This window comes from Myotis nattereri, assembly GCF_964212035.1.
Source record: "Myotis nattereri genome assembly, chromosome: 1".
NCBI classification, from domain to species: Eukaryota; Metazoa; Chordata; class Mammalia; order Chiroptera; family Vespertilionidae; genus Myotis; species Myotis nattereri.
In genome coordinates, this window is record NC_138075.1 from 130,974,371 (window position 1) to 130,991,153 (window position 16,783).

General features: G+C 48.6%; 1 protein-coding gene across 2 annotated transcripts in view; it reads left to right on the forward strand.

The window, feature by feature from the left end:
• LOC308523158 (uncharacterized protein) overlaps positions 1–16,783 on the forward strand; it is a 77,756-nt gene that overhangs the window by 33,398 nt on the left and 27,575 nt on the right. The window contains exons 2-4 of one of the 2 annotated variants that reach the window (XM_081096860.1): positions 12,218–12,391; positions 13,639–13,736; positions 15,063–15,130. In XM_081096860.1, the coding sequence (XP_080952986.1) occupies positions 12,218–12,391; positions 13,639–13,736; positions 15,063–15,130 (340 nt within the window). The remainder of the gene's footprint in view (positions 1–12,217; positions 12,392–13,638; positions 13,737–15,062; positions 15,131–16,783) is intronic. The other variant, XM_081096861.1, reaches the window with a different exon arrangement.

The following is a 16,783-nucleotide window of genomic DNA, read 5'->3' on the forward strand; positions in this document are numbered from 1 at the left end:
GGATGTGGAATCGCGTAGTGCCTGGACCACGGTGTCCCCTACCAGTGGGGCAAAGGTATCCCCTACCAGCGCGGCCATGGTCTTCCCTACCATTGGGGCAAAGGTCTCCCCTACCAGCGGGGCCATGGTCTTCCCTAGAATTGGGACAAAGGTATCCCCTACCAGCAGGGCCATGGTAGCCTCTACCAGTGGGGCCACGGTGTCCCCTACCAGCAGGGCCTTGGTTGCCCCTACTAGTGGGAAAATGGTCTCCCCTACCAGCCAGACCAAGATCTCCCTTATCAGTGGGTCCAACGTCTGCCCTACCAGTGAGGCTTCTCTGAAGCCTAGACCCCCCACCACGAAAAAGGTGTCTCATGTTTTGAAGAATGCTATGCTGACTGTGAACACCCCTATCGCCGGGGGCATGGTCGCCCCTACCACTGGGCCCACGGTCGCCAATCCCACTGGGCCCATGGTCTCTCCTTCCAGTGGGGCCACGGTCTCCACTACCAGCGGGGCCATGGTTGCCCCTACTAGTGGGAAAATGGTCTCCCCTACCAAACAGACCAAGATCTCACTTACAAGTGGGACCAACGTCTGCCCTACCAGTGAGGCTTCTCTGAAGCCTAGACTCCTCACTAGGAAAAAGGTGTATCCTTTTCTGAAGGATGATACGGTGGCTGTGAACACCCCTATCGCCGGGGCCATGGTCGCCCCTACCACTGGGCCCACGGTCTCCCCTTCCAGTGGGGCCACGGTCGCCCCTACCAGCCGGCCCTCCGTATTCCCTAAAATTGGGGCAAAGATCTCCCTTACCAGCGGGGCCATGGTCCCCCCTACCAGTGGGGCCACAGTCTCCAATACCAGTGGGCCCACGGTCGCCCCTACCAGTGGGGCCACAGTCTCCCATACCAGTGGGTCCAACGTCTGCCCTACCAGTGAGGCTTCTCTGAAGCCTAGACCCCCCACCACGAAAAAAGTGTCTCATGTTTTGAAGAATGCTGTGGTGACTGTGAACACCCCTATCGCCGGGGCCATGGTCGCCCCTACCACTAGGCCCACGGTCGCCCCTTCCAGTGGGGCCACGGTCGCCCCTACCACCGGGGCCATGGTCTCCCCTACCAGCGGGGCCACGGTCTCCCCTACCAGCGGGGCCATTGTCTCCGCTACCAGCGGGGCCACGGTCGCCCCTACCAGCGGGGCCATGGTCTCCCCTACCAGCGGGGCCATGGTTGCCCCTACTAGTGGGAAAATGGTCTCCCCTACCAGCCAGACCAAGATCTCCCTTACCAGTGGGTCCAACGTCTGCACTACCAGTGAGGCTTCTCTGAAGCCTAGACTCCTCACTAGGAAAAAGGTGTATCCTTTTCTGAAGGATGATAAGGTGGCTGTGAACACCCCTATCGCCGGGGCCATGGTCGCCCCTACCACTGGGCCCACGGTCTCCCCTACCAGTGGGGCCACGGTCGCCCCTACTAGCCGGCCCTCCGTATTCCCTAAAATTGGGGCAAAGATCTCCCTTACCAGCGGGGCTATGGTCCCCCCTACCAGTGGGCCCACGGTCGCCCCTACCAGTGGGGCCACAGTCTCCCATACCAGTGGGGCCATGGTTGCCCCTACTAGTGGGAAAATGGTCTCCCCTACCAGCCAGACCAAGATCTCCCTTACCAGTGGGTCCAACGTCTGCCCTACCAGTGAGGCTTCTCTGAAGCCTAGACCCCCCACCACGAAAAAGGTGTCTCATGTTTTGAAGAATGCTGTGGTGACTGTGAACACCCCTATCGCCGGGGCCATGGTCGCCCCTACCACTGGGCCCACGGTTTCCCCTACCAGTGGGGCCACGGTCGCCCCTACCACCGGGGCCATGGTCTCTCCTACCAGCGGGGCCACAGTCTCCCCTACTAGCAGGGCCATGGTCTCCCCTACCAGCGGGGCCACGGTTGCCCTTACGAGCAGGGCCACGGTCGCCCCTACCAGCAGGGCCATGGTCTCCCCTACCAGCGGGGCCACGGTAGCCCCTACCAGTGGGGCCACAGTCTCCCATACCAGTGGGGCCATGGTTGCCCCTACTAGTGGGAAAATGGTCCCCCCTAACAGCCAGACCAAGATCTCCCTTACCAGTGGGTCCAACGTCTGCCCAACCAGTGAGGCTTCTCTGAAGCCTAGGCTCCTCACTAGGAAAAAGGTGTATCCTTTTCTGAAGGATGATACGGTGGCTGTGAACACCCCTATCGCCGGGGCCATGGTCGCCCCTACCACTGGGCCCACGGTCTCCCCTACCAGTGGAGCAAAGTTCTCCCCTACCATCCGGCCCTCCTTATTCCCTAAAATTGGGGCAAAGATCTCCCTTACCAGCGGGGCCATGGTCCCCCCTATCAGTGGGCCCACGGTCGCACCTACCAGTGGGGCCACAGTCTCCCATACCAGTGGGGCCATGGTTGCCTCAACTAGTGGGAAAATGGTCCCCCCTACCAGCCAGACCAAGATCTCCCTTACCAGTGGGTCCAAGGTCTGCCCTACAAGTGAGGCTTCTCTGAAGCCTAGACCCCCCACCACGAAAAAGGTGTCTCATGTTTTGCAGAATGCTATGGTGGCTGTGAACACCCCTACCACTGGGCCCACGTTCGACCCTCCCACTGGGCCCACGGTCTCTCCTTCCAGTGGGGCCACGGTCTCCCCTACAAGCGGGGCCACGGTCTCCCCTACCAGCGGAGCCATGGTCTCCCCTACAAGCGGGGCCACGGTCGCCCCTACCAGTGGGGCCACAGTCTCCCATACCAATGGGGCCATGGTTGCCCCTACTATTGGGAAAATGGTCTCCCCTACCAGCCAGACCAATTTCTCCCTTACCAGTGGGTCCAATGTCTGCCCTACCAGTGAGGCTTCTCTGAAGCCTAGACCCCCCACCACGAAAAAGGTGTCTCATGTTTTGAAGAATGCTATGGTGACTGGGAACACCCCTATCGCCGGGGCCATGGTCACCCCTACCACTGGACCCACCGTCGCCACTCCCACTGGGCCCACGGTCTCTCCTTCCAGTGGGGCCGCGGTCTCCCCTACAAGCGGGGCCACGGACTCCCCTACCAGCGGGGCCATGGTTGCCCCTACTAGTGGGAAAATGGTCTCCCCTACCAGCCAGACCAAGATCTCACTTACAAGTGAGACCAACGTCTGCCCTACCAGTGAGGCTTCTCTGAAGCCTAGACTCCTCACTAGGATAAAGGTGTATCATTTTCTGAAAGATGATACGGTGGCTGTGAATACCCCTATCGCCGGGGCCATGGTCGCCCCTACCACTGGGCCCACGGTCTCCCCTACCAGTGGGGCCACGATCGCCCCTACAAGTGGGGCCACAGTCTCCCATACCAGTGGGGCCATGGTTGCCACTACTAGTAGGAAAATGGTCCCCCCTACCAGCCAGACCAAGATCTCCCTTACCAGTGGGTCCAAGGTCTGCCCTACCAGTGAGGCTTCTCTGAAGCCTAGACCCACCACCACGAAAAAGGTGTCTCATGTTTTGAAGAATGCTGTGGTGACTGTGAACACCCCTATCGCCGGGGCCATGGTCGCCCCTACCACTGGGCCCACGATCTCCCCTACCAGTGGGGCCACGGTCGCCCCTACCAGTGGAGCAAAGGTCTCCCCTACCATCCGGTCCTCCGTATTCCCTAAAATTGGGGCAAAGATCTCCCTTACCAGCGGGGCTATTGTCCCCCCTACCAGTGGGCCCACGGTCGCCCCTTCAAGTGGAGCCACAGTCTCCCCTACCAGCGGGGCCATGGTTGCCCCTACTAGTGGGAAAATGGTCTCCCCTAACAGCCAGACCAAGATCTCCCTTACCAGTGGGTCCAACGTTTGCCCTACCAGTGAGGCTTCTCTGAAGCCTAGACCCCCCACCACGAAAAAGGTGTCTCATGTTTTGAAGAATGCTGTGGTGACTGTGAACACCCCTATCGCCGGGGCCATGGTCGCCCCTACCACTGGGCCCACGATCTCCCCTACCAGTGGGGCCACGGTTGCCCCTACCACCGGGGCCATGGTCTCCCCTACCAGCGGGGCCACGGTCTCCCCTACTAGCGGGGCCATGGTCTCCCCTACCAGCGGGGCCACGGTCGCCCCTACCGGCAGAGCCATGGTCTCCCCTACCAGTGGGGCCACGGTCGCCCCCAGCAGCAGGGCCATGATCTCCCCTACCAGCGGGGCCAAGGTCGCCCCTACCGGTGGGGCCACAGTCTCCCTTACCAGTGGGTCCAACGTCTGCCCTACCAGTGAGGCTTCTCTGAAGCCTAGCCCCCCCACCACGAAAATGGTATCTCATGTTTTGCAGAATGCTGTGGTGACTGTGAACACACCTATCGCCGGGGCCATGGTCGCCCCTACCACTGGGCCCACGGTATCCCCTACCAGTGGGGCCACGGTCGCCCCTACCACCGGGGCCATGGTCTCTCCTACCAGCGGGGCCACAGTCTCCCCTACTAGCAGGGCCATGGTCTCCCCTACCAGCGGGGCCACGATTGCCCTTACGAGCGGGGCCATGGTCTCCCCTACCAGCGGGGCCACGGTCGCCCCTACCAGCAGGGCCATGGTCTCCCCTACCAGCGGGGCCACGGTCGCCCCTACCAGTGGGGCCACAGTCTCCCATACCAGTGGGGCCATGGTTGCCCCTACTAGTGGGAAAATGGTCCCCCCTAACAGCCAGACCAAGATCTCCCTTACCAGTGGGTCCAACGTCTGCCCTACCAGTGAGGCTTCTCTTAAGCCTAGACTCCTCACTAGGAAAAAGGTGTATCCTTTTCTGAAGGATGATACGGTGGCTGTGAACACCCCTATCGCCGGGGCCATGGTCGACCCTACCACTGGGCCCACGGTCTCCCCTACCAGTGGAGCAAAGTTCTCCCCTACCATCCGGCCCTCCTTAATCCCTAAAATTGGGGCAAAGATCTCCCTTACCAGCGGGGCCATGGTCCCCCCTACCAGTGGGCCCACGGTCGCCCCTACCAGTGGGGCCACAGTCTCCCATACCAGTGGGGCCATGGTTGCCCCAACTAGTGGGAAAATGGTCCCCCCTACCAGCCAGACCAAGATCTCCCTTACCAGTGGGTCCAAGGTCTGCCCTACAAGTGAGGCTTCTCTGAAGCCTAGACCCCCCACCACGAAAAAGGTGTCTCATGTTTTTCAGAATGCTATGGTGGCTGTGAACACCCCTACCACTGGGCCCACATTCGACCCTCCCACTGGGCCCACGGTCTCTCCTTCCAGTGGGGCCACGGTCTCCCCTACAAGCGGGGCCATGGTCTCCCCTACCAGCGGGGCCATGGTCTCCCCTACAAGCGGGGCCACGGTCGCCCCTACCAGTGGGGCCACGATCGCCCCTACAAGTGGGGCCACAGTCTCCCATACCAATGGGGCCATGGTTGCCCCTACTATTGGGAAAATGGTCTCCCCTTCCAGCCAGACCAATTTCTCCCTTACCAGTGGGTCCAATGTCTGCCCTACCAGTGAGGCTTCTCTGAAGCCTAGACCCCCCACCACGAAAAAGGTGTCTCATGTTTTGAAGAATGCTATGGTGACTGGGAACACCCCTATCGCCGGGGCCATGGTCACCCCTACCACTGGACCCACTGTCGCCACTCCCATTGGGCCCACGGTCTCTCCTTCCAGTGGGGCCGCGGTTTCCCCTACCAGCGGGGCCACGGTCTCCCCTACCAGCGGGGCCATGGTTGCCCCTACTAGTGGGAAAATGGTCTCCCCTACCAGCCAGACCAAGATCTCACTTACAAGTGAGACCAACGTCTGCCCTACCAGTGTGGCTTCTCTGAAGCCTAGACTCCTCACTAGGAAAAAGGTGTATCATTTTCTGAAGGATGATACGGTGGCTGTGAATACCCCTATCGCCGGGGCCATGGTCGCCCCTACGACTGGGCCCACGGTCTCCCCTACCAGTGGGGCCACGATCGCCCCTACAAGTGGGGCCACAGTCTCCCATACCAGTGGGGCCATGGTTGCCACTACTAGTAGGAAAATGGATCCCCCTACCAGCCAGACCAAGATCTCCCTTACCAGTGGGTCCAACGTCTGCCCTACCAGTGAGGCTTCTCTGAAGCCTAGACCCCCCACCACGAAAAAGGTGTCTCATGTTTTGAAGAATGCTATGGTGACTGTGAACACCCCTATCGCCGGGACAATGGTCGCCCCTACCACCTGTCCCACTGGCTCCCCTACCAGTGGGGCCACGGTCGCCCCTACCACCGGGGCCATGGTCTCCCCTACCAGCGGGGCCACGGTCTCCCCTACTAGCGGGGCCATTGTCTCCCCTACCAGCGGGGCCACGGTCGCCCCTACCAGCGGGGCCACGGTCGCCCCTACTAGCGGGGCCATGGTCTCCCCTACCAGCGGGGCCACGGTTGCCCCTACCAGCGGGGCCATGGTCTCCCCTACCAGCGGGGCCAAAGTCGCCCCTACCTGTGGGGCCACAGTCTTCCTTACCAGTGGGTCCAACGTCTGCCCTACCAGTGAGGCTTCTCTGAAGCCTAGACCCCCCACCACGAAAAAGGTGTCTCATGTTTTGAAGAATGCTATGGTGGCTGTGAACACCCCTACCACTGGGCCCATGTTCGACCCTCCCACTGGGCCCACGGTCTCTCCTTCCAGTGGGGCCACGGTCTCCCCTACCAGCGGGGCCACGGTCTCCCCTACCAGCGGGGCCATGGTTGCCCCTACTAGTGGGACAATGGTCTCCCCTACCAGCCAGACCAAGCTCTCCCTTACCTGTGGGACCAATGTCTGCCCTACCAGTGAGGCTTCTCTGAAGCCTAGACTCCCCACCAGGAAAAAGTTGTCTCATTTTTTGAGGGATGCTATCATGGTGGCTGTGAACACCCCTGTTGCCGTGGTCAATGTCGCCCCTACCAACGGGGCCATGGTCTCCCCTACCACTGGGCCCGCGGTTTCCCCTACCACTGGGCCCACAGTCTCCCCTACCACTGGCCCCACAGTCTCCCCTACCTGCCAGACCAAGACCTGTCCTACCAGGGGGGCCATGGTTTTCCCTACCAGCGGGGCCATGGTCTCCCCTACCACTGGGCCCACGGTCGCCCCTACCACTGGGCCCACGGTCTCCCCTACCAGCGGGGCCACGGTCTCCCCTACCAGTGGGGCCATGGTTGCCCCTACCACTGGGGCCATGGTTGCCCCTACTAGTGGGACAATGGTCTCCCCTCCCAGCCAGACCAAGATCTCCCTTACCAGTGGGACCAATGTCTGCCCTACCAGTGAGGCTTCTCTGAAGCCTAGACTCCCCACCAGGAAAAAGTTGTCTCATTTTTTGAGGGATGCTATCATGGTGGCTGTGAACACCCCTGTTGCCGTGCCCAATGTCGCCCCTACCAACGGGGCCATGGTCTCCCCTACTACTGGGCACACGGTCTCTCCTACCAGTGGGGCCACGGTCTCCCCTACCTGCCAGACCAAGACCTCTCCTACCAGGGGGGCCCTGGTTTCCCCTACCAGCAGGGCCATGGGTTCCCCTACCAGTGTGGCCAATGCCTCCCCTACAAGCCAGGGGCACAGTCGCATGGAACCCAGGAGGCCTAGCTTTCAAGACAAAGATTTGAATGTGATCCACAAGGCAGCCAGAGAGGGCAGCCGGCAGCTCCTGAAGCACATCCTCTTTTTCGGGATAAGTGACCTGAATTCAAGAGATAAGAAGCGCAGGTAATTGGGACTGCAAGGCTGGGGGTCTGAGGTGCCCTGGGAAGAGGTGGGTGGACCTGGGAGAGGCACGCCCTTGCCTGGCTCAGCAGCTGGAGAGCAGCCTCCTGTCAGCCAGGGCTCTGGGCTGACTTCCCTCCTGGGACCCCGCAGCACCTCCCTGCTGGACACCTAACCTGGGGGATAGCGCTCAGACCAACTTTATGAGCCGCAAAACATAAAGACCCACTCATAATTCCTCTTACAGAACACTTTCCTGACAACTTTTAAAAAAATATTTTATTAGTTTTTTACAGAGAGGAAGGGGGAGCGATAGAGAGTTAGAAAAATCAATGAGAGATACATCCATCAGCTGCCTCCTGCACACCCCCTACTGGGGATGTGCCCGCAACCAAGGCACATGCCCTTGACAGGTATCCAACCCGGGACCCTTCAGTCCATAGGCTGACACGCTATTCACTGAGCCACACTGGTTAGGGCTTTATTGACAACTTTTAAGTGATTGAACTATATATCAATAATTGAAATGAAATTGAATATATACAGCATTTTATATTTGATGTACACATTTTTATACCATAATGTTACACACCTTAGAAAATTAAATAAACAGAGAGAGAATTACCATAGTAGATCAACTACTAGGCTAAAAGTTGTTTAGGTAAAATCCAATAATCACTTTATATCAGTGTACATGTATATGTTCTTTACTAAAAAAATATTTTATTGATTTCTGAGAGGAAGGGAGAGAGAAACATCAATGATGAGAGAGAATCATTGATTGGCTGCCTCCTGTATGCCCCCACACTGGGGATTGAGCCAGCGACCCTGGTATGTGTCTTTGAAGAGAGTAAAACCTGAGACCCTTCAGTGCCTAGCTGATATACTGTCCACTGAGCTAAACTAGTTAGGGCTATTTATACTTTTTTTTTTAAATGATTACAAACACTTCAAAAGCAAGATTTCAGGAGATTGATTGAGCAATATAAAAAATTCAAACCCTCTGTCAGAAAATAATATTAGCAGGGTAACAGCAAAAGTAGTAGCAAAATATTTGCAATGAATGTGTATCAGAGCAAAAAAAAAATGTCTTCATGTTACAGAGAAGTTTTTGAAATCAACAAGAAAAAACTAACTTGAAAGTAGATTAAGTACATTTTGGATATGTGCAAGTGACCAATGGACACAGGAAAAGTACTTAGTATCCTTGGTAGGAAAAGGAATTTAAGTTGAAAGAGGAAAATAATATTTTCCATCCACAAGGTTTGTGAAGATGACCAGTGATTATCCTTATACTGCTGCTTAAAGTTTAAGTTGCTTTTGACTTTTCCATAGGCAATTTGGTACCAAGTACCACATTTAAAAATATATGTATATTCCCTACACCCATCAATTCTATTTATACTAAAGTATCTTTATGAAATAATTAGATAAATTACATAGTTTGTTTCATTCAGCACTGCTTAAAAGAGCAATATAATAATAGAAAAAAAATCAATTTGGTTATACATACACACAAACAGATTATGATCTTGTCTTAGCCAAAAATAGGTGCAAAATAAGATAAAATTTATTTCTGAGCATTTGTATTAAAAATGAGCATTTCTTTAAAAAAATCTGATTTCTGCAATGAACATGTACAAAAGTTCCAGTAAATATTATTATGAATGAAATCATCCTGGGTAAGAGCAATAATATGAATTCTGCACAGATAAAATTGATTGCTCACTTCCTGTTTTGTGGACTTATTTTTGAAATTCTTTTGAGGATTGGTATCTTCAGAAGGAAAGGGAATCTTTTTTACATTTATTTTTATTGTTGACACTGTTACAGATGTTCCCCTTCCTTTCCCCCCTCTTAGTGCCTGTCCACCCAGCCCCCTTCAGCCTTCACTTCATAGTTGTCTGTGTCCATGGGCTATGCAAATATGCATATATGTTCTTTGGCTAATCTCTTTGAGTCCCCCCAATTCCCTCCCTCCCTCTGAGATCTGTCAGACTGTTCCATGTATCCATGCCTCTGGTCCTATTTGTTTGTTAATTTATTTTGTTCCACAGGTAAATGAGATCATATGGTATTTGTCTTTCTCTGACTGGCTTATTTTTGCTCAGCATAATAATCTCTAGGTCCATCCATGTTGTCACCAAGCATATAAGAGTTCCTTCTTTTGTACAGCAGCGTAGTATTCCATGGTGAAAATGTACTACATCTTTATCTACTCATCTGCTGATGGGCACTTGGGCTGCTTTTTGTCTGTGCCTGTAGAGTGTATGCATACATCTAATTACACACATATGTGTTTTACTTTATATAGCTTTACTATACATAATATGTAAATGATTATAGATTAATCATTTTAGTTGTGTACTTATGAAAATCAAAAATGGCGCCCAGTATAACTCCATTGGTTGGAGTGTTGCCTGGTACCCCTCTAGTACACTCAAAGGTCGCAGGTTCATTCCAGGTCAGGACACATATCTAGATTGTGGGTTTGATCCCTGGTCGGGGTACCTATGGGAGAGAACTGATTGATGCTTCTCCTTCACATAGATATTTTTCTCTCTCTCATTCCCCTCTCTTCCTCCCTCTTTCTCTACAATTAATTAAAAATATTTTTAAGTTAAATAATTTATTTTTGTCTTATTTATGACAGATGTCTCCTATTTGTTCCATTTTTGTCCCCCTCAACCCAGCCTCCACCCCACCACAGGCTTTTCCCATACTACTGTCTCTGTCCATGGCTTATGAATATATGTATATATGTTCTTTGGTTAATCTCTTCCTGTTCCCCCATCTCCACCCTAAGATCTGTTACTCTGTTCCATGCATTCATACCTCTGGACATATTTTGTTCATCAGTTTATTTTGTTCATTAGATTCCACATATAAGTGAGATACGTGATATTTGTCTTTCTCTAACTGGCTTATTTCTTTAAAAAATAGAACATATCAGTGATTATTCCTATTCCAGAAGTGTCATTTTAACTTATAGAAGTTTTCTTAAAAAATATTGAACTCTCCCACTATGTTTATTCATTCTTTCAATCCATCTTTACATGAAACATAACCTGAATATCTATTATGGAGCAGACATAGTCTACACAGGACCCTTCCAGTCTATCTACCAGGCCCTTTTTTCATCCTTAAAATGTTCATGTTGGCCAATATGAGCAAAATGAGAAACTGAAAATGAAAGTATTAGGACTTAGTCACAGTTGAAGCTTTTTTCTCCCTGGTTTCAAACAAAAGTATTTTTGAAGGTAGGAAATTGTAAGACCTTTTCTTGCCCTTTTGAAAAGTATAATAGTATCAAATAATATTGATCATTGGGAACATCTGTTTTCCATACAATCTGTACATTCAAATATTGGACAAAATGAATCATCCTATTTATTTGAATCCTGCATTTCCTTTGGCTTAAGTTTTCTTGAACATCAAATTACTTTAAAAAATTATTATTTTGCTTTTTTAGTCCTCTTTCCCCCACAAGGTTTTTAAGAACTAAAATTTATTTAAATGCCAACCATTGATTAGAACTGCAAGAGCTCTGTTGTATTCACCATTATTTCACTTAATGTAAGGTACCATGGATGGAATGATGCCAGTATTTTATGTATCACTAAAATTTTTTAATGCTGTCAATAAGTTTTAACACATTCTGAATTAAAAATTGGATTCCAAAGTCAGAAATGTTAAAGTGTGAGAAGATAAGCATGTTAGAATCATTGAAATACTGTCTTCTTTCTGATCCTTAAAACAGGTCTGCAGAATAGATGTAATGATATCATTTTACTTAATTGAAATGTTGTCTTTATAAAGTGGCAGTAATAGTAATAATGATACTAATATTATCTAACAATTATTTTGCCAGTTTTTTGTGTGTGCTAAGAACTATAGTAAACACTTTGCATAGATTCCCATTAAGCAAACAGTGGTGTCCTGGGAAATAATTATTTTTATCTCCATTTTGTTGATGAGGAAATTAAGGCCAAGTGATAGCTAATAAGTGACAGTTAAAATACGATCAGACTCAAGTTGAACTGAATTCCCAGGTCATCCTCCCTCTAGTCAAATAGGCTGCTCCTTCATTAATGTGGAGAGAAACAAGAATTAACAAATACTGTACTGTTTTCAGAAGAAAACGACATATTTGTTTTGAATCATAGGGGTAAATGTTTACATTTACATGGATAATTTATGTTTTGAGATAGTGCCCTCTAATTTCCTAACGAGTCCTCTGACTCCCATAGGACTCCTCTCCATGTGGCCTGTGCCTATGGCCGTTCAAGGATAGTGAGACTCTTAATAGAGAGACAATGCCTATTGGACCTCTGTGACAGTGAGAAAAAGACAGCTCTGATTCAGGTATGCACTCGCCAACTATGTCAACATGAGATGGGGTTCATTTAATTATTTAGAATAAAATTCAATTCATCTCATTTATCTAAAAGTCATTGGTGAAATTGCGAAATGTTTATTTTGGTTCCTAGAACTTATAATCTCTTTCTTGGCATAACACTGACAGGCCCTACAATATCAGAATGTGAAATGTGCAGCTATTCTGCTAGACTCTAGTGCAGATCCGAATGCAATGGACAACGATGGCAACACCGCTCTGCACTATGCTGTCCTTGGTCACAATAAAGCTATAGTGGAAAAGCTGCTTGTGTGCAAGGCAAATACTGAAGTGAGAAACAAGGTATAGCTCAAGTAACCTTATTTATTAAATATTTGAAATACATGTGTTTAGTTTAGTTAAAGGCATCTTTTTTTTTTTTAAAAGTATTTTTGTATTGAGAGAGGAAGGAAGAGAGAGAGAGAAACATCAATGATCAATGATGAGAGAGACTCACCCATTGGCTGCCTCCTGCACATCCCCTACTGAAGATTGAGCCCACAAATCCGGCATGTGCCCTGACCTCTCATCAACCATGTCCTCTAGGTTCTTGGGTCTACACTCAAACACTGAGCCACACCAGCTGGGCACAAGCATTTTCTTTCTCACATACATATACTGAATGTAATATATCAGGCCCTGTCACCATGGAAACACTCCAAAGCCCAATCAGGGGGCTGGGGAAATGTAGTGTCCACGGTAGGGGGCAAAGCTCTGTCTCCCTTCCACCCCAGAAGGAAGAACTTCCTGTTAGTGCCTGGGAGTGGGAGATAGGCTCAGAGCCCACTAAGGCTGAAGGCCTGGGGGAGTGAAGTGATGCTGGGGACTGGCTGCTGTGCTGCCAGGGGCTTAGGAAATGGTGCTGCTGGGGATGGGTGGGAGGAGGAGGCCTAGTACCCAGCAAGGGGAGCTGGGTGAGTGCAAGAGGGAAGAGGAAGCCCCAGTCCACAGGCAACAAAATAACAACAGGATAGCACGATAGGAACATAGATTCTTGGCACCCGTACTGTAAATGTTGGAAGTGAGATTTGACAAATGATGTTGCAGTTAATCTGTTGAAGGGAGAATGGAGGGCATTTTAAAGGGAAGAACAGTCAGTGACTGCACAGAGGTGAGAAGAAAGGGGCTTTTTTTTTTTTTTAATTCTCACCAGAGGATAGTTTTCCCCATTGATTTTAGAGAGAGTGGAGTGGAGGGAGGGAACAGATGAGAGAGAGAGAGAGAGAGAGAGAGAGAGAGAGAGAGAGAGAGAGAGAAACATCTATGTGTGAGAGACACATAGACACATCGATTGGGTGCCCACCCCCCATAGGGCTGGGGATCCAACCTGCAACCAGGGACTTGCCTTTGAATGGGAATCTAACTCCCAACCCTTCCATGTGCAGGCTGACACTCCAGCCATTGCGTAACACTGGCCAGGGAAAAAATTGGATGCTTTTTATTTACTTTCTATATTATACGTGTAAGTTCAGAGGATCTTTCATAATTTTTAATATTCAATTTGGATATATGTAATTTCTTAAATTATAAATTGTTTTTGCTGCTTACAGAGTGACCTCACACCACTTGCACTTGCTAAACTTGCAAACAATGATGAAATGGTGGAATTACTAGAAAGCAGAGCTGCAAAAGATGATCAGAGAAAAAGGTACAATAGTTTGTTCTTTTAAAAATTTTATTTGGAGAGTACATTTATTGAAGCTGGGGACAGTGAAACAGGAAGCACTTCGGATAGAAGAAGAGGGTGTTAGTTGGGAACATCCTAAGCTGCCAGAGAGATTCAAATAAGGCTGCAGGAGACGACCAGACGTTCCTTTGTCCTGTGTTACCAGATCTGTACTCCAAGGCCACTCTCTACCTCGTGGAGCATCTTTGTTTAGGGAGTGGAAGGTCGCATAAGGCCTTTCCAGAATAGTGAGCACCAGCTTGCCTGAGGTTCCATAATTGAGGTTGTCCCCTCAAATGATCTCTTTGCCATAACAATGAAACTTTACCTCAGGTTTCAAAATTTAAATTATGCCTCACATGGAAGCCAGTCAACAGAAAGCCCTGAATCAAAAGTAGGTTATTGGTCCTTAAAATTGCTAAGGGCCCATCCATGACTCATCAGTATCCGTGGGTGACCAGTAGGATTGCATCTTCCAAGCCAGTTGGGGTGGACAGGGAGAGTAAGCGTCGTTCTCATGAAGATCTGCTGGCTCACAGTGAGAGCAGGTAGAGGAGGAATAGTTGTCCTGGCTTCTGTTAGTTTCCTTTCTGCTGCTGGTGATTCGCTGCAGAAATACAGGGAGGGAGGTGCTGTCTGACTGCAGGAGGTCACGTGTTTGTACAAACACTCAGCTGCCAGTTACATAGCAGCTGAGATGCATGAGGTACAGACCACCAGGTGAGGACAGGTGACAACCAGAATTCATAACATCTGAAAACTGCAGCATTTGAATGTTAGAAGCCATGAATAGCCCACATTGGGGTTGATTTGGGATTCCAAAATAGTTTCGACAAATAAAGTTCATAACTAGATTGTTTTCTTTCTTTCACTATTTTTCTGAGCATGTCATTTTGCTGTCTTATCTCATTTCATCCTCCTAACAACCTTCTTAATAAGGTAATAAGATTCTTATTTTGTAGTGGAGGGCCTTGAGACAAAAAAAAAATGACTCATTTGAGAACAAATGGCTATGGGTTATAGAACTAGGATGTGTGAGTTCAAGACATTTATGATATGTCAAACTAACTCTAATTGATTCACTGAACTATACTGCCCTGAAGTCATGACTATTACACCTTATTTTCTTTAATTACATGCTTCATAACACACTTGTAGAACTTACGTATTTAAAGTGTATGGTATAATTAAAGTTTTAATATTAGTTCTGATATTATGTGAAATATTCTATGAATTTAGTATATTTGGAAAATATTTTGTGTTGATATTAAGAGAGTAATACTATTTATCACCATTTTTTGTACATAGGAAGCAACCACTAATTTATGAATATAAAGAAGAAAGAAGACCCGAAACATTTCAAAGTAGCAATCTTGGTAAGACTTCAAATACTGAATTACTCTTGGTGCCCCTAACATAGATGAAGTAAGAGTAGGAAAGTTTTGATAATGGAAGAACACTGTAAAAATACAAAACAATATGTAAGGTGCATATATAGTTTTTCTCAATGTATTTCTTAACAGCATAGTATTCAGTATTATTAACAAAGTTAATTGTAGGTAATTTAAAATCTGGTGCAATATTATTTGGAACGAAATTCATTTATTTAGAACTGACCCCTAAAATCCTATATGATACCTTTATGTAAAAAAGAAAAAAATCATAATTTAAGATGTTGTGCCAAAACCGGTTGGCTCAGTGGATAGAGCGTCGGCCTGCGGACTGAAAGGTCCCAGGTCCGATTCCGGTCAAGGGCATGTACCTGGGTTGCGGGCACATCCCCAGTGGGGGATGTGCAGAAGGCGGCTGATTGATGTTTCTCTCTCATCGATGTTTCTGACTCTCTATCTCTCTCCTTTCCTCTCTGTAAAAAATCAATAAAATATATTTAAAGAAAAAAAAAGATGTTGTATGTTTCTACTGTATTCACATGATAACAAATTGGACTTTTTCTAAAAATGGATCTTACCTTTAGTTTTTATAGCAAATGGATTACATGTAGTAAATGAACACTTGGTAATACATAGGGATTTGTCTCACTAAAAAAGTAACTAAAACTAGAAACGCAACAATATTTTTTGGGTACCACAAAGAAACAGCAAACCATAAGAGTTACAGCAGTTAGCCAGTGTGCAACATCCCAATGAGATTGTTTCTTAAAAGATTTCTACCCATAGTACTGAAGTCAGAAAGAAAATGCCTGTAGAGAAGCATTGTGGATTTGACATATTATACCAACAAGGTCTCACTATTATCAGCTTCATTGCTCAGAACTCAAAACAGAATGAGATATGTTGACTTAATTAGTTGGATTATTGTAATTTCTCTAGAATATGATGCTCTGTAGCCATTGGTCAGTAGGTAATGATAATAACTATTCAAAGAGCCCAACCTGGGACTCAGGAAATGATAATAGCCCTAACTGGTTTGGCTCAGTGGATAGACCATCAGGCTGTGGACTGAGGAGTCCCGGGTTCGATTCTGATCAGGGGCATGTACCTTGGTTGCGGGCACATCCCCAGTAAGGGGTGTGCAGGAGGCAGCTGATCAATGTTTTTCTCTCATCGGTGTTTCTAACTCTCTATTCCCTCTCCCTTCCTCTCTGTAAAAAATCAATGAAATATATGTTTTTAAAAAAGTACAAAGGTGTTTCACAATAACAAAAATGCCAGTGTGCTCCCCAGATGTGGCACAGTGTGCTACCCAATGTGTGCAATTGGAAATGTTTGAGGACACCTTGGACTTAGTGGACCTTTATCAGAGGACTTGTGTAGGTTGGTTTGCAAGTTATAGAAAATACAAGGATGGACTAGCGTTTTGACCTTGAAGGTGTGCATAATATGAGAGAGCTGTCCCTGGTTCATTTCTGTGTTGTTGTTTTTTTAACAGAATTTTCAAAGAAAATGTCAAAAATAAGTCATTCATTTGTCCACTGAATGGTCTGCTATTTAACTCTCAGGTGTCTTTTAGGTGCTCAGTGTTATTCTGATGTTGCAGAATGGGAACATTTTAACAACACAGTCCTTGCC